The 24,678-nt window shown below is 48.4% G+C and overlaps 1 protein-coding gene across 1 annotated transcript; it reads right to left on the bottom strand.

The window, feature by feature from the left end:
• Positions 1 to 744: 744 nt before the first annotated feature.
• LOC135883752 (vitamin K-dependent protein C-like) lies at positions 745 to 18,002 on the bottom strand. The gene is made up of 8 exons (XM_065410994.1): positions 17,933 to 18,002; positions 15,561 to 15,721; positions 14,006 to 14,030; positions 13,289 to 13,399; positions 12,391 to 12,534; positions 4,408 to 4,517; positions 3,259 to 3,376; positions 745 to 1,313 (listed from the first exon to the last, which is right to left on the bottom strand). Exons 1-8 carry the CDS (start codon positions 18,000 to 18,002, stop codon positions 745 to 747), a joined length of 1,308 nt encoding a protein of 435 aa, XP_065267066.1.
• Between the last annotated feature and the right edge of the window lie 6,676 nt (positions 18,003 to 24,678).

Raw genomic sequence — 24,678 nt, 5'->3', positions numbered from 1 at the left:
TTGACCATGAGGGAGCAAGCTGAAAATTATGAATAACTAGTAAATGTGCCACGTACGGCTGAAACAGTAACCCGGGTTAACGATGATAGAGTTATCTATGATATCGTTTACTGTTTCCCTAGTGAGAAAGTACCTTTTTAAATCTTGCCTTTTAAAACTGAAATAATTTCCCCTTAACCTGGCATGTGAAAAAAACAAACTCCCACTTAAACTTTAATTTTAAGAAAACACTTTAGGAATGTAACATTTAGGGATTTTCAAAACTAACCCAAGGGGGTTAGGTGCCCAGCCTAATAGGAGTCAGTTCCCCAGTTTCCCTATGCTGCCTTGAACACCTTAGTCTTATACTGCTTTAATGTGAACTACTGTTATGTTCATCTGGACTGTTCAACTTGCACCTCAGCCCCCAAACAGCTCAGGTGACTAGATAAGTCAATTACAGGCTGGTGCATAACATCATATATTTTGTCTCATATTTAGATTGCAAATTCTTTGGGTCAGGTCCCATCTTTTTGTCACGTAATTGTATAATACTTAGCACACTGGGGCCCTAAGTCACAACTGGTGCCCCTACAAATAAATAACTACCTAAGAAGGGGAAAATAGCAAGGAAAAGAGTGCACACAGTTAACATAGTCTTGCTTTATATACTCTAGCTTTAATACCAGAAGACATGACAGCACATTGTACTGTGTATTGTCACTAGCATATGGCCACAGTGGTCCCAATTCCTCTTAATGAGAATCAGCCCTTAGATGAGACGTCCATTGTTTTAATTTGCTGGTGGATCCACTCCAGGTATTGGCTGACTTTGGTGTAGACTCCAAACTTCTCCAGTTTCCCACAACCTTCTCCCCAGCTCACCAGTCCCACTAGGAACCAAGTGTTCTTGAACTTAGTGATCATGGGGCCTCCACTGTCCCCACCACAGGCATCCTGCTTGTCTCCAATAATCCCTGCACACAGCATGTTCTCAGAGATGTCATGCCTCATGGCTTGGGCACACTCACTCTGTGGGACCATGGGGATTTCGATGTAACTCAGAACAGCAGAGTAATTCGAGGAGTCACCACTTTTGCTCCCCCAGCCAGTCACCACCATCTGCTTCCCATTCGCTGTCAGCTCCTGCTCTGCCAGTTTCTTGGTGGGAAGACAAACAGGGAGCACGAATTTGTTGAAAATCATGGGCTGAGCCAGATGCAGCATGGCTATGTCATTATCGGAGGTCTCCTTGCTGTAGTTTTCATGGCTCACTAGCTTGTCAACCACAATGGTTTCCTCCGTTTCCTCATGCCGCAGACGGTGGTATTCCCCTGAAAGAGCAATGAGGAAGGAGATGAGAGATGTTACTGGGCTCCTGGACCTCCAGCCCCACTCCCTGCATCAAACCACATTAGGACTAAAATACATTGAGCGCTCAGATTTGTCCTTGTTTTCTTTAAATATGAGTTTGCTCAAGTTACCCTGTTCTATTTTAACAGGGTTATACTTAACTGGCCTCCCACTCCTTGCTCCACAGGGCAGGGACATCATCTTTTGATTTGCCTATAAAGTATCGTGCACATATTATGCAGCACTGCATAAATATATCAACAGAATGAAGACACTGAAACTCTTCAGTGTTGCTCTAGAGTGTCCATATTACAATGGGAATTGTACAGCTGGAGAGAATTTCTTGGGGGGTCCTTTTGTGGGACCCAGCATAAAAGTTGGGGGGAACATGCCTATAACACAGCAAAAGCAATATGCTTGTACAAGTTCTTTGACGGGTGTTTAGTGGCTGATTGATTGAACTCCCTGACGTAAAGGCCATTAGGACTGACTTCCTGGACTAGTCCATCCTAGAAGCTGGGATTTGTATTGTAAGAAATCCATGATCACCTAAGACTTTACAATTGTCACTGTGCTGCACATCCATTGGCCACTTGAAACTTCATCACCCCGGGTAGTGACTTTATGGACAATTCCAGGAGGACAGTTCCATACCTAAAGGGCTACATGGAAGACAGAGTGAAGGGGCTTGTGAGAGAAGTGTACAAACTGGGGGTAGAGGTTTGCACTGCTGGCACAGAGTGGAGGCGGCTAGGGGCAACACAATTAGATACAACAGCAGATGAGCAGGGAGGGCCCAAACTGTGAAGAGCCTTAAAGGAACGGACAAGAAGATTGCGTTTGATGCAATGGAGAAAAGGGAGCCAGTGAAGGGGCTCAAAGACATGATCAGAGTGGTGGGTCAGAAAAGATGCTCATAGTGGTATTAATGCCCATGCTGGCATCTCAGATTTTGGGGCAGTGGCACCATTGATTCCCTTAGTGGGATACTTCATACCTGTATCTTCTGTACCACACTTAACAAAAAGTATTTTCACTGACTAAGCAGCTGAGGCAGAGGCTGTATTATCCCTTTGCTGTCAGAGCAGATAGGTAGAAAATGCTCCTCCAGAGGGGTTTTATTTGAATGTGAAGGGAACAATGCTTGTGGTGGTTTTTGTTTGGTAATTCAGGGGTAAATTTGGTGGACATTTTCCCATGCTTCATATACTTCGTATATGTGCAGGGCTAGCAGTGCTGGCTATGGCAATGTACTGTACATGGCACTCCACACCGATCTGCCTGTGCCTTCAATCTGCAGCACCCTGGCTACTTCAAATCCACCCCTCTCCTGAGCGGAGATTTCCAAGTACACCACCCTGTTGGGTAGTTTTGCAAGGTGGATGCATGCCCAACTTGGTCTAGATTAAGACTCCTCTGCACCTCTAGTACTCGTGGCCTATTCCAGATTTGGGCTCAGGAATCTAGAGATGCTTCCTAAGCAGCAACATTCTCATTAGCCCTGGGGCACTGAGTGCAGACTCACTGCCCTGCCGTTGGGGTGCAAGCACACAGGGGTTGGGAGTAGAAACACAATCCAAGCTCCTCCAGAGTGTGGGATCCCCCATCTCAGTTCCCAGATTACAGTGTGGGAACTTTACTTCCCCTTCACTTCCAAGATACACAAGAGTCCTCACAATGTATCAGCCCACTTAGCTCATAGTCAGGCTCTTAGCTGCTCAAATGAAATCAGATGGGTTTAACAACATATTTTTTAAATCTCAGGTAGGCCCGACGGGCTTCCTAGCCAACCCAGTTCTATATGCAGAATGACATGCTCCCTCTATAATCTGGCATCCTTCTCCCGAAAGGACAAGCCTCAGGATCCTGAATTAGAATGTAATATGTTAAAAGAGGGTAGCACAGGAGCTGGTCTTTTTTCCATACCAAGTCTTACTTTGAACCTCCCTTTCTCCTCAACGCAGTGTGCTGCCGTTAGAACCCAGGAGGGATGGATGAGAACACCTCCGCACTTAAACTTTCCCTTGCCATCTAGCAGCATGGTCTGAAACAAAGAAATAGAGAAGTACGGCACCACAGGATCCAGCTCAGACACGTAGGATATGATATATTCCTTCTGCGTGCAGCAGTCTACACTGCACCTTCAGGTACCAGAGCACGTGACATTAGCAGAGGTCAAAGTTCCTCGCTCGGTGGACAGAAGCATCCTAACAAGATATCTACAGTCCACGTGGAATGAAGGTTTGGGTTTTGAGCATTCCATCTAAATCAGTTTTCGTGTTTCTCACTGGCTGGGCTCACTGCTCAGGAGATGCTGCAGACCAGCAGTTGGAAGCATTCTGGTCCTTCTGAGTTTTGGAGATTCTTAGCTCAAGCAAGAGATGGTTTAGCCCAACAACCACTGTGTGCCTGAAGTGAGCAAAACGTCTTGGGCTGATTCTCATTTATGCTAAGAGCTCTTTATGCTGCCACAGTGGTGTAAAGGGATCTTAGTGTACATGAGACTCGGGCTGGCTGAAAAGCACTTTCTCTAATGCCCTGGTAGGGTCCATACGGTGGATCCTTCCTCTGTGAGCCCCCAGCATGCTCTGTAAAGGTCTGGTATGTTCTGTTAGACTAAAGCATGCTCTGTAACTCTAACTGATGCCTGGCAAGGCTTGGTTTACATTTATAAAAACAAAGCTGTCCTAAACCAACAAAGATTTCGTTCAGACGCGACCATGATAGTACTACGATAGCCAGAGTATGCTGCAGGAGGTATTCAATATGTTCAAGACGTGGCCATCCCCAGCTTGGTGGGACACCACAGGCAGGTACATCATGATGCTGCTTGCATTGGAATGGTTAGCAAGAACAAATATAGCTTGGCAAAGAGTGCTAAGGCTAACAAAATACAACAAAAGTTACATTCGCTTCAGCTCTCCAACTTTTGATTTGGCCTTGGAAAGTCTAAAATAAGGGGAAGTTTAGCTTGCAATCGTGCCATCATTTGTGACCTAAGTGCTTTACTGTGCATATGAAGCAGTTCTGGGTACAGACTGAAAGCTCCACCACGAAAGATTATTTATTCCTCACCTGCCAGGGGCTGTCTCCTTTTTTCCCCATTTTCCCTGCAATGAGTCGAATTTGGACACCTGATTTGAGCTCCATGTGATCTGCCTTCACCCTTCCGCAGGGGAACTCCACTACAAGAGATACATCAAAAAGAGGTCAACCAGCAAAATCCAGACAATTCATAGACTCATAGACTTTAAGGTCAGAAGGGACCATTATGATCATCTAGTCTGACCTCCCGCATGATGCAGGCCACAAAAGCTGACCCACCCACTCCTGGGATAATTCTCTCCCTTGACTCAGCTGTTGAAGTCCCCAAATCATGATTTAAAGACTTCAAGTCGCAGAGAATCCTCCAGCAAGCGACCCCTGCCCCATGCTGCGGAGGAAGGCGAAAAACCTCCAGGGCCTCTGCCAATTTACCCTGGAGGAAAATTCCTTCCCGATCCCAAATATGGCGATCAGCTGAACCCCGAGCATGCGGGCAAGATTCTCCAGCCAGACCCTCCGGAAAAAGTTCTCTGTAGTAACTTTTAATATCCCATCATTGACCATTGTTACTAATTACCAGCGATGGCACGTTATTGACCTATTGACTAAAATCACGTTATCCCATCAAACCATCCCCTCCATAAACTTATCAAGCTTAATCTTAAAGCCAGAGAGGTCTTTCGCCCCCACTGTTTTCCTCGGAAGGCTGTTCCAGAACTTCACCCCTCTGATGGTTAGAAACCTTCGTCTAATTTCAAGCCTAAACTTCCCGACGGCCAGTTTATATCCATTTGTTCTCGTGTCCACATTAGTACTGAGCTGAAATAATTCCTCTCCCTCCCTGGTATTTATCCCTCTGATATATTTAAAGAGAGCAATCATATCCCCCCTCAGCCTTCTTTTGGTTAAGGTAAACAAACCGAGCTCCTTGAGTCTCCTTTCATAAGACAGGTTTTCCATTCCTCGGATCATCCTAGTGGCCCTTCTCTGTACCCGTTCCAGTTTGAATTCATCCTTTTTAAACATGGGAGACCAGAACTGCACACAGTACTCCAAATGAGGTCTCACCAGTGCCTTGTATAACGGAACCAGCACCTCCTTATCCCTACTAGAAATACCTCGCCTAATGCATCCCAAGACCGCATTAGCTTTTTTCACGGCCACGTCACATTGCCGACTCATAGTCATCTTGCGATCAACGAGGACTCCGAGGTCCTTCTCCTCTTCCGTTACTTCCAACTGATGCGTCCCCAGCTTATAACTAAAATTCTTGTTAGTCATCCCTAAATGCATAACCTTACACTTCTCACTATTAAATTTCATCCTATTACTATTACTCCAGTTTACAAGGTCATCCAAATCTCCCTGCAGGATATCCCGATCCTTCTCCGAATTGGCAATACCTCCCAACTTTGTGTCATCCGCAAACTTTATCAGCCCACTCCTACATTTGGTTCCGAGGTCAGTAATAAATAGATTAAATAAAATCGGACCCAAAACCGAACCTTGAGGAACTCCACTGGTAACCTCCCTCCAACCTGACAGTTCACCTTTCAGTACGACCCGCTGCAGTCTCCCCTTTAACCAGTTATTTATCCACCTCTGGATTTTCATATCGATCCCCATCTTTTCCAATTTAACCAATAATTCCTCATGCGGTACCGTATCAAACGCTTTACTGAAATCGAGGTATATTAGATCCACCACATTTCCTTTATCTAAAAAATCTGTTACTTTCTCAAAGAAGGAGATCAGGTTGGTTTGGCACGATCTACCTTTCGTAAAACCATGTTGTAATTTGTCCCAATTGCCATTGACCTCAAGGTCCTTAACTACTTTCTCCTTCAAAATTTTTTCCAAGACCTTGCATATTACAGATGTTAAACTAACAGGCCTGTAGTTACCTGGGTCACTTTTTTTCCCCTTCTTGAAAATAGGAACCACATTAGCTATTCTCCAGTCAAACGGTACCACCCCCGAGTTTACAGATTCATTAAAAATTATCGCTAACGGGTTTGCAATTTCTCGCACCAGTTCCTTTAATATTCTCGGATGAAGATCATCCGGTCCACCCGATTTAGTCCCGTTAATCTGTTCGAGTTTGGCTTCTACCTCGGATACGGTAATGTCAACCCCCCCTCCTTTATTCCCATCCGTTACGCTGCCATTATTCCTAAGCCCTTCATTAGCCTCATTAAAGACCGATGCAAAATATTCGTTTAGATATTGTGCCATGCCTAGATTATCCTTAATCTCCACTCCCTCTACAGTCTTAAGCGGTCAACACAATCACTGTCAGCTTATTAAACAAGAAACTCTCCAACTCACTACTGTTCCAAAAACCCCTCACCCTGTCTCCTTACTTCTGTGAGATGCTCGCAATGGCTTCTCTGCATTCCCTCATTGTTTCACTCTGGGGGAAATTCCTAACACAGAGATACATGATTGATTTCTAATTCCAATAAAAGGAGGTTATTTACCTGTAACTGGAGGTTCTTCAAGATGTGTGGTCCCTAGCTGTGTACCACTGAGGATTATACACATGCGCCATGTGTCTGAAGCCAGAGATTTTGAAAGCTGTAGTATCCATTGGTCCATGCACGTGCCCTTGCTCCACCTTATGGTTTTGTCTGAGGTGATAAAGGGTGAGACAGACTGACCGGGCCCTCAGTTCCTTCTCCACCGTAAATTGAACAGATCCGCAGCAGTGGGGAAGGTGGATGGGGTTGAAATACAGATAGGGACTACACATCTCGAAGAACCTCCAGTTACAGGTAAGTAACCTCCTCCTCTTCTTCAAGTGATGGTCTCTATTGTATTCCACTGAGGGTGATTAACAAGCAGTACCTAGTTAGGAGGACAGTGGAGGAAGATGATGGAACCGTGGAATGGAGAACAGGCATGCCGAACGAGGCATCCATCACAGTCTCACACTAAGGCATAATGGGAAGAGAAGATACGTACCAAACTCCACAGGGCCCCCCCCCCCACATATGTCTGTAAGTGGTACGTCATGAAGCGCGGCCATAGTCGATGCTAGCACTCTCGTGGAATGGGCTCATACCCCAAGGGGTGGAGACAGTCCCAATAACTGATAGCAGAGCATAATGCATCCCAAAACCCACTTAGAGATCCTCAGAGTAGAAATCGCTTGCCTCTTAGTCCCTTCTGTTAGAGCAATACACAGTCATGGGGATGTCCTGAATGATCTTATCCTCTGCAAGTAGAAGGCCAGGGCTCTGCGGATGTCGAGGGAGTGAAGGTGCCGTTCCTCCGTTGAGGTGTGAGGCTTCGGGAAGAAAGCAGGTAAATGTATGGGATGGTTGAGATGAAAGCAGGATACAACCTTTGGCAGAAATTTGGAATGCAACCGCAGGGAAACCTTGTCCTTATGGAACGTGGTAAAGGGAGAGTCCATCATGGCCATGGACATGCCAGTGTAGGACATGCAGCAGGAGCAGTAGGGGAGGAAAGGTATAATTGACCTGGTCCAACCAGTGGATGACTAGGGGATCGTCTTGGTAAAGGGTGCCGAGGCCCCCCCTGGCCCTCCAGTGCATTTGCTGTTGGTGTTGGAGGTGAAGAGGTCCCTGGTCAGAGTCCTCCAGTAGTTGAAAATGTCTGTGGCCATGGTGTTATGGTGCTCCCATTCGTGGTCAGCCATGAATTTCTTCCTGAGAGAGTCTGCAATTACGTTCTGAGACCTGGAAAGATATGCTGCCGACAACAGCGTCTCGTGGGTAACACACCCAGGGCCGGCTTTAGGCACTGCGGGGCCCGATTAGAAAGAGCTGCTGCTGAAGACAGCAGCAGGACTTTGGCGGCAGCTCAATTGGCTGCCGGTGCCTTCAGCGGCACAGCGGCGGAGGGTCCGTAGGGACGTTGCGGGGCCCTCTTAGGGGGGCGGGGCCCGATTCGGGGGAATCGGGTGAATCGCCCTAAAGCCAGCCCTGAACACACCAATCCCGAAGACCAACAGCTTCTGCACAGACTGCTGACGACCTCGTGCCCTCTTGTTTCTTGATGTAGTAAAGGGCGGTGGTGTTGTCTGACATGGTGTTGTCTGACATGATGAGAACATGATGGGAGTGAATGGATGGGAGAAATGTGCAACATGCTCTCCGCATTGCCCGAAGTTCCAGGATGTTAATGTGCATCCTGGATTCCCGAGCACTCCAAGTCCCCTGTATCATGTGCTCACCCATGTGGGCGCCCCATCCAATGAGTGATGTGCCTGTGATGATCGTCGTGCTTGGGGAGAACAGGAGGAAGGATATCCCGGTGCAGACCTGACCAGGGTCCTTCCACCACTGGAGGCAGGAAAGAACCTCGGGGAACTGTCAGTAGGAAGTCCATGGTATGGTGCATGGGAGTATAGGCCTTCTGGAGCCATAGCTGCAGGCAGTGAAAGTGAAGACGAGCGAAGGCAGTAATGTACATGCAGGCCACCAAGAAGGGAAAGGTAAGTCCTGGATGGAACAGGACCAGAGATCACCTTGGTAATCAGTTCTTGTAGGGTCTGGAACCTTTCCTCCAGTAGGTAGGCATGTGCCAAGACTGCATTGATGCAGGCCCCCAATGAATTCTATAGCCTGTGTAGGATCCAAAATCTATTTTTCTATGTTTACATTCACCCACAGGGAGGAGAGGTGTGTGAGCAGTATGGAGGTCAAGGCTCGAGCCCTCTTTTGGATCACACTGCTATCTGCCAGTTGTTGAGATAAGGTAACATAACAACCACTTGATGCTTACGGTGGGCCACCACCATAGAGAAAACTTCAGTGAAAGCCTGTGGAGCAGTGGTGAGTCTGAATGGTAGAACCCTGTATTGGAACTATTGAGGGCCTGCTGTGAATCTCAAGAAATGTTTGTGGGTAGGATGGCTATCTACATGAAAGTAAGCATCCTGCATATCGAGAGCCATAAACCACATGTCTTTTTCTAGCGAAGGTATGATGGCTGCTAGGGTGACCATACGAAATTTTGGCTTGCGTATGAAGTGGTTGAGACGACGGAGATCTAAGATCGGTCTCCACCGATCACCCTTCTTCTTGGGAACTAGAAGGAATAGAACCTTGTGCCCTAATAGGTCACAGGAACAGGTTTTATCACTCCCTTTGGAGTAGGGAGTCCACTTCTAGGGTGAGGATACTGTCATAAGAGTGATCACTGAGGTGAGGCAGCATCATGAACTCAATCGTATAACCATGTTGAATGACATCCAGGACCCACTTGTCCATTATTATCAAACTCCATGCTGTTGAGAAGAGTGCTAGATGCCCCCCAAAGGGGGTGGGCTGGGTGTAAGGCAAGAGGCAAGTTGGTTGGTGGGTCACCAGATGCACTCAGAAATATCAATTCTGCAAAGACTGAGTATGAGATGCTGAAGGCTGTGACGATGAACTGAGAGGATGGGGCTGTTGGAATCTCTGTCATTAGTGAGGAGGCTCACTAGGCCGCTGATGGAAGGATTGAGAAGCTCTGAATCATTGTGTCGGTGGTAAGTGGTAGAACTTGCGCTTGGGTGCTGGTGTGTAGATACCCAGCGATTGTAGAGTGGCTCTGGAGTCCTTTAGGGAGTAGAGGGGAATCGTCAGTCTTCTCATTGAAGAGATGAGACTCATCGAAAGGGAGGTCCTCCATGGTGTGCTGGACTTCCCCTGGGAAATCTGATGAAGTAGCCACCGTGCCCTTCACATGACGATCCCCATAGCCATCGTGCATGAAGAAGTGTTTGCCACATCCACTGCAGCCTGAAGTGTCATCTTCATGACCAGTTTCCCCTCCTGTAAGATAGCCTGGAGGAAGCTTGTCTGCAAAATCCACCAACTTGCCGTAGTAAGGAAATAATATTTAGTGAATAGATCCAAGTAATTTGAGATTCCAAATTGTAGGCTGGCAGAGGAGAAGACATTGTGATCCAGACGATCCAGTCACTTGCCCTCTTTGTCTGCCAGGGTAGAGCATGGGTGTTGTTGCCACCTGTATGACGAGGGAATTGGGTGGGAGGTGAGAGAACAGAAACTCAGACCTCTTCACAGGTACATAGTACCTCTTCTTTGCCCCCTTGGGGGTGAGTGCACAAGTGGCTGGAGTGTGCCAGATAGTCTGGGCTGGTTGCAGAATGGCCAGTTACTCTGGTCGGTACTGAAGCATGCAAGATGTCAAGCAGCTGGTGCTGTTTGTCCTGTATCTCCTCCAGCGGGATGTAGAGGTGTTCAGCCATCTTGTGTAACAGGTCCTGGAACTGGTGATAGTCTGGGGACAAGGAGGGAGCTGAAGACACTGTGGCATCCAGGGACGAGGAAGGGAACTGCTCCGGTTCTGGTGGTACTGTCGGAGTTGGACTAAGCGGTTCTTCCTCCCAGTATTGGAGTTCTGAGCACCTGCTCAATGATGGTTGAACAGGCGAGATGGGGGACTCCTTTCAAGCTGAGTGGGAAGGTTCTGAAGGTAGGTACTGGGGCTGGGACCCCCAGTATGGCCAACAAGGCAGATTTGATGGTTGTTGTGGAGGGCCCCAAGGAGTGGTGTACCAATGGACTTCTTTGCTGGGGATAGGAAGGACACTGCCACTGAGTTGTCAGAAACATTGGTACGGGAGGGGCGGACTATGCGCTTTGTCTGACTCCTCCGATGCCGAAAAGTCAGAGCCTGGTTCGAATCGCGGAACTGTAGGGAAGTGGGTGGGAACACAGCCCAAAGGAGGTAAGTCCAAGGTAGGACAGCCCACCCCCTTAGGTGGTGACTGAACCTGAAGATGTGGAAACGTCACTTCCTCCAAAGCCAAGAGTTCATGAGGCTCAGGGGCCAACTCAAGCATCCCGTGCATCAACGGTATGTGCTCCGCAGTCAGAACTGGAGCCAGAACAGAGGACTGCCTTTGAACTGAAGGTTCCTTTGACTTCAGCGGTGCCGATCTGGAAGGGGTACATGGCTTTGTGGACAGGACTAGCATTCTGTGCAACTTCTTGTTATTCTTGTGAGATTTGGAACATGCCATTTTCTGTGGCTGGAACTTGTGGATGGGGCAGTGTCCTTCCTGGGCGTGGAGGAAGATTTACTGCCATGCTTATGCACATACTTCTTTGCCTCATGACTAGGTCCCGGCATGGGGTCCATAGCACTGGTACCAACGGAACCAGACTGGGTCTCTGCGGTAGGAGGTGTGCTCCTCGACTGCTCAGGCTGATGTATGGGGGAGTTCCCCAGTCTGGATCCGACTGTGGCCTCATGGTGATTTCCACAAAGTGCTTCTTGAGGTGGAGAGCCCGGCCTTCCCGAATACGGTTTGGGAAGGAGAGGCAGACACTGCACCTGGATGCAATGTGGGCTTCTCTCAAGCAGTAAAGGCAGCATTGGTGCTCGTCACTGACTGAGAATGAACGAGGGCAGGAGGAGCAGATCTTGAACCCTGGTATCTTCAGCGTAATCCAGTACCCAGGCCTGGGTGCTGGGCAGGGTGGGGGGGAAGTGGGAGACCTTTAAAACGGCATCCCAAAATCCTGAAAACTATCACTAATCTACTGCAAAACAACAAGAATACTAAGCATATAGAAGTAAAAAAGAGTCTTTTTTCTGTGTTTTAGAAAGCGCATCACAAGAGATGAGAGAACAGGAGAGGCTCTGACTCGGACTATGCAGCGGTGAGAAGGAACTGAGGGCATGGACGGTATATCCCGCCCTTTATCACCTCCGACGAAACCACGAGGCAGAGCAAGGGTGCATGCGTGGATCAATGGACACTACTACTTTCCAAATCTCTGGCTCTGGACACATGGTGCATGTGTATAACCCTTGGTGGAATACAATAGGGACCATCACTCGAAGAAGTGGAAAAATCCCAAGCAGAAAATCACTCTGCATGGGATAGATGCATTGGAACTATTAGAAACCGTGTTGCATATGGTTCTCACATTTCAGAAAAGAAGTGTGTCCCCTGTTCTCTTGTTTGAAGAACACTGTATAAAATTGGAATTTTGGGTGTCCTCCCACCCCACCCTTCCTTCTTACCAACGGGCTCGCACTTGGAATGGTCGTCCATCAGCTGATACCCTGAGGCACAGCTGCAATAGCGGCGCTGGCTCTGCTTCGGATCCTCATGACAGAAATGTTCACATCCCCCATTGTAAGTGGAGCAGTTGGTGTAGTTAGCCTCTGGGAAACAGAGGAGGGGAAAAGAGATGCAAGGTTAGAAGGTCTAGGAGTCACCTGATGGTAAGGTCTGAGCGGGACTTGACGTTCCGCTTTGAAATTGGAATAGGTGCACTGTGAGAGGGAATTGTCCTGTGCCTTGATTTGAGGGAACAGCAGTTGATGGATTTGGGATTCCAGCTTCTGCTTCTGACTTTGTGGTGTTTGAGTGGCAGATTGAAAATGGGGCTAGCCACTGGGAGTGCTGAGGGAGAGGCCAGGGGCATGATACCAAGGAGTGTGCCAGGAAGTAGTAGACTGAAGGTCTCATAATTCTCTTCCTTGCCATTGAGCATGAGTCTACTGCATACACTGGTCAGCAGTTTGCCGGGGAAGAAAAATAGCTCTTTTAAAAGAGTTCAGCTCAGAATTCGCTCATCTCTGTATTGGATTGTGATGTTTTTTCACTATCTTGCAAACAAAATCCATCCTTTCTTGTTTTGCTGACAGCTTTAGCAGTTGTGGCAGACCCTGTTTTACAGGAATATTTTCATTGGCGAGAGACTTAGACCTCTCCCATGATTACAGATCAGCTTTATGCTATTTTAGAAAACAAACAATCCACTGGCAGGCCATGAAATAGAGAAAAACAGCATCAGAAGCAGACAGGTTCTGCAATGACATAAGTGTTGGTTTCCCTATACAGGCAGAGGTACTTCCGCCCCTTCCCCCCAGTTTTATTTCTAATATTAAAATGGTGGATTGAAGCCAGCGTTACCATGTTGGCACAGGCGTCCCTCCCAGCCTTGGTTACAAATACAGTTAAATCGTCCAATATTGTCCAGACAGGTCCCATTGAAACAAGGATTGGATAAACACTGATCTCCATCTGAAATACACATGCAAGGAAACCCAGATCATGAACCCTACATCTGACCTCTTCAGTCCCAACCACCCCACATCAGCTCAGCAACTGGGTGTTGTGAGCTCGATATCTTTATGGTGCTTTTTTTGCCAGTTGTATGTGTCGCTCTAGATGTTCTCCAAGGCACAAGGACAATGTGATGGGTTCTGAGTTACAGCTGTAGGGCGTGTGTGCTGGGGGCAGGAAGGAGGGCACGCAGGCACTGAATGCAGTGGGGCATGGCTTGGTTTTCTTAGAACTAGAGAGCAATGGTGGAGTTCATCCTTTGTGTGCACCAGGGAGGTCTACAGTAATCACCAGGATTAGGAATGATCCCCCATCAACTTTGACCAGGGGCTTGGCTCTAGGAGAGGATATGGAAACAGGCATAGAAGTGTTTGGAATCTGCCCCTACAGTCCATGTAGTAGCTGGGGAAACACACTGTGACATGAGAACACAGACTTTGCAAATGCGTAAAAGCTGGAACGAATGATGTAGAGAGAATTAATATACAGTACATGGCAGCAAGGATGCAGAGGTCCCGCTGTGGGAGGGAGGGGGAGTGGAATCGGAAACTTTTCCTTACTTACCAACATACTTAGTCCAAAAGTTTAGCTGTGTAGAAATAAAAACAGGGTTAGGGCTGGAAGCAGACTGTTCAAATGAATGAACTTTAACTGTCTCTCTGCCTTGGGGCAACGGCGTTCAGGTCTCCAGCTAATAGTTGTAGTATCCTCCCCTTTGACACAGCAGTAATAAGACTCAATTACCTGGCTGGGTGGCAGGCTAGGATGTGATGCTGCAAACACAGGTCATACCACTTCCCTCGTGCAGATCCCGCTCCTCCATTCATCACACCTCCCCACCTGCCCCCAACCACTCGCCAGCCCAGTACACTGTACCACAACAATCCCAACCAGCCTTTTTCCCAGACCCCCTCCCCCAACAGCAGCCAACCCCCCATCACAGCACACACATCTTACATACTGCTGAGAGCTCAGGGACATTGGTGCTGGCTGGTCCTGAGTGTGTGCTTGATTCTGCTGATCCAGAGGGGTTGATCCTGGTGGGTCTGGGAGGACCCAGCTGCCTCAGTGATGGGCCCAGCTGTGCCCCTTACCTCCCCTCAATCTGCATCAGCTTCTTTGCTGTCAGTAGGCAACCGCTGACTGGGTAAGTCCCCTGTATTTCTGGTGTACAATTACAAGCAGTGCCCAGCCAGGTAAAAAGACAGACGACAGTGAAGCCTTTTCTTCTAGGTGATTGGCTCGAATCCCACCCACTTTGGTAATGGCCACATGTTGTTACCATACAGTCTCCCTTGTGTTATTGCCAATAAAGCTCACCGGCACACTGAGATGTGCGCCTCACCGTGCTCGCTGCCAGGCATTCACATGGCCAGAGGCAGTCTCTGCCCCAGAGAGTTTACCATAGTAGAAAGACAATACGCTGAACCCTGGATGAGGTGAATAGTGCAGGAAAGAGGAGCACATGGAAGGAGAAAGTGATTTAAATAAAAGGGGGCTGTCAGAAGGGATTTGAAAGAGGAGAGAGGGGATGGCGCCTGGCAGAGGCTGCCAGATGACTGTAGAAGCTGGGAATGGGCAAAGAGGAAAAGTTCAGAGGGAAGTGACAGCGAGATGTCAGTGGGGCAAGATTCCAGAGGCCTCCTAGGGGAGGAGAAGGAGCCTGAATGTGCTGTGGTAATAGTCAAGATGCCAATGGAGGGAGTCAAGCAGGGGCAAAGTGGCTCCGAGCCTCGGGCTGGCAGGGGAGAGGAAGATGGTTTTAGGACAGGCTGGCTGTGGGAGAGCTGGGGCAGGAGGCAGACAGGAAAAGGCTACAGTGGCCAGGGGAGACCTACCAGCACACACAGGAGAGACAGGGCTGGCTTTGGTTTTTACAACCAGAACCGCGAGGAATAAATAGAGACTAAGGGCCAGATCCTCTGCTGGTGTAAAACGACACAGCTCCCTTGACATCAGTGGAGTGCTGCACATTCACACAAGCAGGGGCTCTGGCCCTAAGAGAGAGGAGGGATATTTAAGGGAAGCTCTCATTATGCTCCTGACGTGAATACATTCCCAAAATCAACATTTCACTGGTTAATTCATTCTCACGTCCAGCTTTAGGGGAACGACTTACAGTTGCTTCCCTGGTTTCAAATATCTCATGGGCCTCCTCCAAATCACACTGCTCCTCATTACATTCTCGCTCCACAGAGCCTGGCTTGAGCTCCTCCAGAAAAGAGTTTGCCCGCTTCTGGATTTTCAGGATTTGGTTTGCATCTTTGCTGCTGTAAAATACTTGAAGCCGAGAGAGGAGAACCAACATGGGGCTCATGCGTGGCACCGAATCTTAGTTTGCAGCCCCTTTCAGAGATATTCACTTATTTATTATCTCCAGCTTAAGGCACCTTCTGCCTGATTTTTAGAGGTGCCCAAGACCACAGAAGCACCTCTAAATGTCAGGCACAGAAGGTCTGAATCTGGACACCCAAAAAGCCAGAGGGACATAGAATCTGTGAAGTTTCCTGAGAACACGTTCAGGTGGGCAGCAGACTGAAGGACAGGCCCGTGGTGTGTCTGGGTTTGAGACACAGAGGCTGCATTTCCATTAGAGAACTGAATCATTGGTAATGGAACCACTGGGATTGCACGGTGAAATTAGCAAGTGCTGTGGAGTCACACTAATTAGTCTGTTTTGGGTATAGTTCTGCCCCATGTCAATACACAGTACTGCCTTACAAGTATTGCAGGGCCTTCAGCCTGTTGCACCTTTCCCACAATGCCTGGCACAGCTTCCTGGGGCTGGTACCCCTCCATTTTCACCTGTTCACAGGTTTGGCTTGTTCCAGTGGATGTTTTAAGAGAGTTCACTCCTGCACAAATTGCTGCGAATGTGCTGTGAGGCACAGGGCTGCACCCACCCATTGCAGACGCCATGCCGGAGCACTGTCCAACTGACTCTGGTGGCCTGGAGCATATTGCAAGAAGCACAGCTTCCTTTGGCTGGAGGGTCTCCAGGAGGCAAGAGGCCTGGGGTCTATTCCTATTTGATGTTGTGTTGCAGTCGGTTTGCTTGCTTGTTTGAACTAAACAATTCTTTTTTGTATTTGCCTCACAGTAAGAAGCTGACAATGTTGTGGTCGCTGTGCTGGTCTCAGGATATTAGAGAGACAAGGCAGGTGAGTTAATATCTTTTATTGGACCAACTTCTGATGGTGAAAGAGACACACTTTCGAGCTACACAGAGCTCTTCTTCGGGTCCTGAAGACAACAGCATGAAGAAGAGCTCTGTGTAGCTCGAAAGCTTCTCTCCCTCACCAACCAAAGGTCCAATAACAGATATTACCTCCCCCAGCCTTGTTTCTCTAGTAAGAAGCTGAGATAGGAGTGCTTTAAGCCTGGTTTCAGAGGCAGGAAATACTACCAGACCGTGAGGCCAAGCCATCCCTCCCACCTCCTCTCAGACAGTCAGGGTCACAAGGCATGTGGGACACATGGGGAGAGAGCTGGGTAATGGAGAGGCCTGGGAAGTTAAGCAGGCAGGTGGGTGGTAGGCTTGTACATCTGTGTGATAGAACAGAAAAGGGACCTTAGCACTTTCTTTTGCAGGAGTCTGGGAGATGCAGCGGAGGTAGGGGCTTGATTGCCATGGGGCCTCCCAGTAGGGTCTGAGCAGCCATGTATTGCTGGGTGGGTGTGTCTTGCATAGTACGTGGGGAAGGAGTGGGGCTGTGCTTACTAACCTGCCAGGAAGTGAAGACACACTGGTCAACATGGGTATGTCTACAAAGCAGAGAAAAAACAGCGGCTGGCCTGTGCCAGCTGATTCAGACTCGTGGGGGTTGGGCTGCAGGGCTGTTTCATTGCTGTTTAGACTTCCAGGCTTGGGCTGGAGTCCCCTCCCACCTCACAGGGTCCTGGAGCAATGAAACAGCCCCGCAGCCCAAGCCATGAACCCCAATCAGTTGGCCTGGGCCAGTCATGCATATTTAGTTGCTGTGTAGACATACCCTATACTTGTATTACAGAGGCAGCAGGCATGACTCCTCCATGTTCTCACATGGCTTTCCATGGGCCATACACTGGTTTCTCTACATCGGGTGTCCTCTCTGTGTGAAGTGTTAGGTTTCTGGTTGGGAAGAGTCTGAAGTAGGGCACTGGCTGAAATCCGACAGGGTTCCCTCACAGAAGGACATTACTTTATCATCAGGATGAGCCTTATCTGACCCTGTGAGGACTCCTTGCACTAGGATAGTTGTTCTGTCAGCATTACCAATCACTGGGCCGCTGCACTGTCCCTGGGGTAGCTCCACCACAGCCAGTGGTGGGGAGAGCAGCATATGCTGGACTCAGGGTTTTAACTGCCACGTCATCTCAGCCTGCTCTGGGCAGGATTAGACAGGATGGCAGCAATGCAGTGGCCTGTCTGCGACAGTGCTCTCCCCATGGATACCACAATGGTAGCTGCACCAGGATAGCACCAAAGGAGAAACTCAGAGTGGAACTTACCTGAAGCTCCGTGTCCATGGTGCACAGAGCAGGCAGCCACCAACACACACAGAGTACAGAGCCTCCACATAGTGCAGAACGGCACACCTAGGAGATTAAAAGGGAGGAATGAAAGCGCACGCCCTGGCAGGGCCCAATGCACTCCCCGAGATGGAGGAATTTCTAGCTAGGCAGCGGGTCAGACTGTTCCCTCCTTCGTTTTCCAGGCAGCCGGAGCCCATCTGAAAGGCTGACTTGCTCCTCAGCTGGAGTGCAAACCAAAAGTAGTGGATCGTTAAAGTCCATCCTAACGGTTCCGCTAGTTCCCTTTGTTCCATCATCAGCCTCCCCACATACGTCCTCTCTCTCCTCTTCCCTCCCCAGATTCAGGATTTGCCAAACAAGCCTCCCTCTTAAATCGAACAGGGTATAATACTTTGGAAGCACTTACTGACCGACCAGTTTGAATCACAGCTCTCTACTCTTCTGCCATGAGCACTGGTGGAGGCTAGTTAATCCCTAACTTCAAATATTTACTCATCCCAGAGGGCCTTACTTTCGGTCAGTCAACAAACAGGGTACAGCTCCTGGGACAATTCCCTGCTCCAAGGAGCACAAGTAAAACGGCCCCTCTGGGGGTCTGAGCTGTTCATGTCTGGGCTTCCTGTTGCTTTATTTTTTGCCACTAACAGGTAAGATCCACTTGAAGCGGATGGTGGTAAATGCAACCATGGCAGAACTGAGAAACCTTCTTCTTGGTGAATCCTAAAGCCTGCAGATAAGGATCCACTGCCTTCTCCACACTGGGTGGGTCCTATTCCCGGTATTATTCTACATGGGGGCAAGTGTGTTAGTATTCTCCCACTTTCTTCTCGCCTGGACAGTCCCCACCCTGCAATGGGACCACCTTTTGAGCTGAGGAGGCTAGCGCCGATTCCTTACAGCCACATGGGGTCACTAGAGTGCCATAACATGCGCTTTTGCCATCCTGGGAGGAAGAGCTCTGAATGCTTAGATTCCCGTGCCAGCACCCCCCCCCCCTCCAGGAACTCCCATTCTGTAATTAAATAACACATCATCCTCCCCACTTCACCCTCACTGATGTGATCAGGAGGGAGATCTTTTCTATAATTCCATAATAAATATATTACAAAATACACATACACACAATCAGAACCACAATAATACACCCTTCACCCCCGTTTTTTGTTTTTTTAAAGGTCCTCCTTTCAGGAGGACCAAAAATGTTAATTTTTATTCTGATTTAGGTTGGGTAATTTGAGAGATTGATCTTCCCTCTGGAACCCCGAAAACTGCATGTAACTCTACATGTTTGTCCCGCTGTCCTATTTTATCATTCCAATAAAATCTGTATTATAAAACAGTGGAGAGATCCTAAGTATGAAAAAAGGGAAGCGAAACGATTCCAAATGTGGTCGCACCAGTAGCCGTAATAATAAAATCCTCTGAAAACGGTCCGTGTTCAGCTGTGGTTCAAAAGTGGGGAGGAAGGGGCTGATGGCTACAGTGGGGGAGGAGCTTCCAGTCCCCTGGATCACCAAAGGGAAAGCAGACTCTGCTGACTTAAGAAGGGATGGAGGAATCCCTAAGATTGGAGTGGGTGGGTCTGATCCCAAATCCCAACTCTAAACATCCTCCTGGTATTTGGGGTGATTCAGATCAGGATACAAAGGCCCTGGCCCTGCAATTGGATCCATGCAGAAGGCTCTTGCACCTGGGCAGAGCTACACTGACTTCACTGGGACTCCAGGCAGGTTTAAGGGTCCATCTGTGTAGATCTGACTGCAGAATAGGGGGCCAAAGTTTTCAGCTGAGCCCTTCTCTACCTAAAACCAGGGTGCCACCTCTGAGATGCAGAAACCTGGGACATCTGGGATGAGCCTGAGCCGATAACACTGGACAGGTGGCAGTGTGTACTGACCACCCTTACAGATTGCCTGGGACAGCTACCTCCAAAAGGGGACAACCCTGGGAAAACCTGGTCAGGTGGCAAGTCTAGTCAGCATAGGACTCAAGAAAGAAGGTGCTAAGATAGCCAGGATGGTTAGTACCATTAGAGGCATTAAAGGAAGCCTACACTGTTTAGTAATAATTTCCATTTTATGGGATACATTTAACATCAAACAATAGCTGCACAAAACCAAGAAGGACAACACATACCCGGCAAGGGGCTGAGTTAACCCTGCTTCTGGAACCTTAACCTTTGCATTCCCTGATTTTTCAAAATTTCTGCTGTCCCTAATGGGACACAGTAACACGTGCAATTGCCTGATCTGACTTCCCTGCAGTCAGTGGAAATACACCTCTACCCCGATATAACACGACCCGAAATAACACAAATTCGGATATAACGCGATAAAGCAGTGCTCCGGGGTGGGGGGGGAGGGGCTGTGCGCTCCGGCAGATCAAAGCAAGTTCGATATAACGCGGTTTCACCTATAACGCAGTAAGATTTTTTGGCTCCCGAGGACAGCGTTATATGGGGTAGAGGTGTACTGATTAATTTCAATGGGTGCTGGATCATTGAAAACATTTTGGGCCCTCCTTGTAGTGACAGTTCTAATACTTGACTGTCTTTTTGTTCATTTGAGCCTCATCTGGCACAATGGGTTCCGGTCCATGACTGGTGCTTCTAAGTGTTACAATAATACAAACAAAAAATAACAGTATATCAAGTACCTGTTGCACTACATTACCCAGAGGTTAGGTGCGTCTTTGTTGGAAGAGAGAAGCATGGTAAAAAACAAGGTAGCTGTATTACCTTAAAAAAATACATGCCAGTTGCATAAACTACATTTACTATTGCATGACTGTAGGGTTTTTTGGTTTTGCATTTAATTAATCTGATAGTTGGAAAATAGCCCTTTTTTATTTTAACACAACTTATTTAGTGTGGACACCTCTCCAACTGACTGTCTTTTTGGTATCTGGGTTTATGATGTTAAATTCAGTATTTCTCCTGTTTGAATTTTGACTATATCCTGTCCATTGATAGTGCAAAGCCAGAAGACAGCCTGCTTAAATGGTTATGTAAAGCATGACCTGGGAAGTGGGGGGAACACTTCGGGTGGGATTTTTCAAAGGTTAGAGGCCCAAATCTCACTTAATTTCAGTGGGAGCTGGGTGCACAGTCACCATAGTCTCCTTTGAAAGTGCCGGAATGATGCAAAGTAACTGAGTTTTAATCACATGGTGCGGCTGGAAGCCATCCTTAGTGGTGACTGGTGGATTAATAAGTAGGAGTTACTTGCACTTTTTTTCTTCTTTCTAATGTATAAAGGTGACCTGAAAGGGTTCATTTTTTGGAAACCTGGAGGGTTTTGGTTGGTTGGTTTGATTTTGGGGGGAGGAAGGGGGAAAGGAGGGATAGTAAGATTTTTTTTCTGCTTTACATTAGAAAGTCAGGTGCAGTCTGGATTGCAGGAGCCCATTACAGCTGCAGACCTTGTGAAACAGTAACACCAGCCAAACCGGGAGTACGGTGAATCCCAGCGACCCAAAAGAGGATACAAACCAATTCCCCCCATCCCCACCTTTGCAGGTCACCTTAAGGCAGCTTTTCTAGGGGTCTGCAGCATGCTGAGTGGGACTGTCCATGCTAATTGTCCCCACAGCAGCCCATCCTACTGGGTCTGTGATCAGAGACCATGTCATTGCCATGTCAGAAAGAGGTGGGGCTTCACTGGGTCCCACCAAAATAAATTCATTTGATGGCCACTGAATATGCTCAGAAGTGATTTTTCAATGGCTTATAACTCTTATTCACCCACTTTTTCTGAACCTGGTCATGGGCAGTCTCCAGAACAAACACTCTTTGCATGCCAAGGTTCACGGTTCAAGGGTCAGCCATTTTTGGAGTTGTGTGAAAAACACTGTGGCAGTTAAAAGTTGAAAAAGTTATTTTTTCAACTGTCCCAGCAAAGTTTTTCTTCAAAGCTTCCATTAAAAAAAAAAACAACTTTCAGCTGAGACTAAACATGGAGGATTTGGGGTGGGGGAATGTCCAGAAAGTTAGAGCAAATGAAAACAGGGGCTTATAAATGATACTATTGTATTATTTTAACTACTGTATCAGGTTTGTTCACTCAGCAAACAGTAATATATTATACGGAGCTGGACTAATTGCCTATAGACAGTGCTCTGTGTTACCATGTAGGAAACCTGCATTTGATTGGTAATCACATGACCCCAGGAGCTGGAGATTTACGAAAAAACACCAAATATTTAATGATCTGCGATAAAATCCTGACGAGTTGGCAACACTGCTCAAGCCCAAGGGCCAGACAGAGAATGGCTTGAGCAGGGCTGTCCTTAGGTATACGCAGCATCCGTAGCTGTGTAGAGCACCATGAAATTTGGGGCACCAAATTGCCCCAAATTTCATGGTGACCTAGGCAGCTGCGTGCTGCATACACAGCAGCACCAGCCCCAGCGACCAGCCCTATCCCTCGGCCGGCCTCCTCACAGGTTGCGCCCACTGCAAGGGGCAAGGCCGTCCCTACGGTGTGTGTGGGGCCCAGGACAGCTCCCTCTACCCTGCCTCTTACCCTCCCCCCGGCTCTGCCCCCGGCAGCCCGCCCCCATTCCACCTCTTCCCCCAGCGACCCCGCACTCACTGGCAGTGGTGGGAAGCGCAGCAACCTGGCCCCAGCCCGCTCCACTCCGCAGCGCTCCGCTTCCCGCCGCCGGTGACTGCGGGGAAAGGATCGCCCCCAGCACTCACTGGCGGGGGGAAGTGGAGCAACGCGGCCCCAGCCTGTTCTGCTTCCCTTGCCCCAGCCATGTCGCTCGGGTTGGGAAAAGGACCGCCCCCGGGTGTCACCGGCAGCAGGAAGCGGAGCGCCGCGGCTGGGAGCTGGCGGAGTAGAGTGGGCTGGGGCCGGGCTGCTCCGCTTCCCGCCGCTGCCAGTGAGTGTGGGGGGGATCCCTTCCCCCAAGCCCCCTCCCCTGAGCGACACGGCTGGGGCCAGGGTGAGGGAAGCGGAGCAGGCTGCTCCCAGCCCCCCGCTAATCCACTGGGCCACTCTGGGCCTGTGGGGCCCCCGAAGTAGCCCCCCACAGCTCCTGCCTCCCAGACCCTGGGGGGGGGGAGGCCTGGGGCCCCACACAGCCCCCCCATGGGGGGGCTGCGTAGGGCACCCAAATGGCTAGGGACGGCCCTGGGCTTGAGTCATAAGAAATGATACAGGTGGGCTCCTAAGGGACTACTTTCTGGTCTCTCTTGGTCAGAAGGATGGTTAACTAAAGTTTGAACTCTGAGGATGAGAGGAAGATAAAGGGGAATAAAGATAAGGATCTTTGGCAGACTGACAGGAAACAGGATCCACAGCAAAAATTAAATAATACTGTAGCGAGAGATCACATTCAGAGGATATTACAAATAGATAAAGGCATTAGAAATAGACATCACAGAGGAAAACAATCCTGTCAAGTGAAAAGGATTATGGATCATAAGATTTCTCAGCTCAAAGCCATCCCCTCACGAAGCTGATCTGCAAAGGCAAATGATGGGTTTGGGCTCTGTTGCTTCTTTCTGTTGGATAAAGAGAGCTGAAAGGTTTATTTTCCTTTACACTGCCTTTTCTTTCTGTGCTTTTGCACTAAGAATATCAAGTCTGGTCTTCCCTGGTTTTTCTGGAGGACTCCTGAGAGTTCTCAAAATGTGGCTCAGGAGCTCTCTCAGTCCTTTACGGGAGGGGTAGGGTGCTGAATCTTTACCAAAGACATCTTTTCTGTCCAGTGTTTCTCAGGTACTTGAGTTAAATAAAAAATGTTCAACAGTCTAAGAATCCCTTTCCCCCCCTCAATTAATCAGGTTTCACTTGCATGATTCTTCTTGGTATCCTGTGTTCTAGTCATCTAGTCTTAGGAGATACAGGGTAATAATAATAATGGCTCGTTCTTATTTAGCACTTTCCATCAGCATATCTCAAAGTGTTTTACAAGAGATGTCAATATCATTATCCCCATTTTACAGATGGGGAAACTGAGGCAAAGTGATTGCCTAAAGTCACCCAGCAGGCCAGAGGCAAAGCAAGAGTAGAACCCAGCTCTCCTGAGTCCCAGTCCAGTACTCATAAACAAGACCTGAATTTGCAATATACAACAAACCCCACAACCCTCAGGGCTTCTTTACCCATGATCAAGCAAAACGCACAAACACCTTTCTCCTCACAGGTTACTTTTACAAGCCAAGTGCTGGTACAGCTCATATGGGAGCAGAGAGGTGTGTCCACAGGATCCTACGGCTGCCCCTTCAGAGAATGTACCTAGTAGGGAGGCAGGGCAGAAATCGTTCATTCGCTTGTGGCTGAGAACTCCAGCTCGTCATGGCTTGATCCTAGCTCTCATGTTCTTACCAGGAGAGGAGAATTTAGATGCTGTGCAGGGAGTAAATTGGTCATATGACACTTCAGTCCCAGCCTAGCACTCAGTTGATTCATGGATATTTGTTCTACAAAACACCCATCCAAGGCTGTAGCTGCTCAGAGATATTAACAAATGCACAGAAGTAAGAGACTAATAGCCACACCACCAACACTTAGCTATCCACTCCAACCTGACTCCTCCCCTCACAAGACTGGTCATCCATTATATGGACCCACTGTTAAAAACTACCACCAGACTCCCCAGACAAACCACCCCCTCTCCCTCTTCCTGCCACTTGAGGAAAATGCTGGGTTGTGCAGTATGTCCTGAGTCAGCCAATACAGGTTCCCTGCTGTGTCTTTTCCCCCATTGTGATG

The sequence above is a fragment of the Emys orbicularis genome, chromosome 9 (assembly GCF_028017835.1).
Source record: "Emys orbicularis isolate rEmyOrb1 chromosome 9, rEmyOrb1.hap1, whole genome shotgun sequence".
NCBI lineage: Eukaryota > Metazoa > Chordata > Testudines > Emydidae > Emys > Emys orbicularis.
The sequence above is the reverse complement of the archived record's forward strand: the minus strand, read 5'-3'. Positions and strand labels throughout refer to the sequence as shown.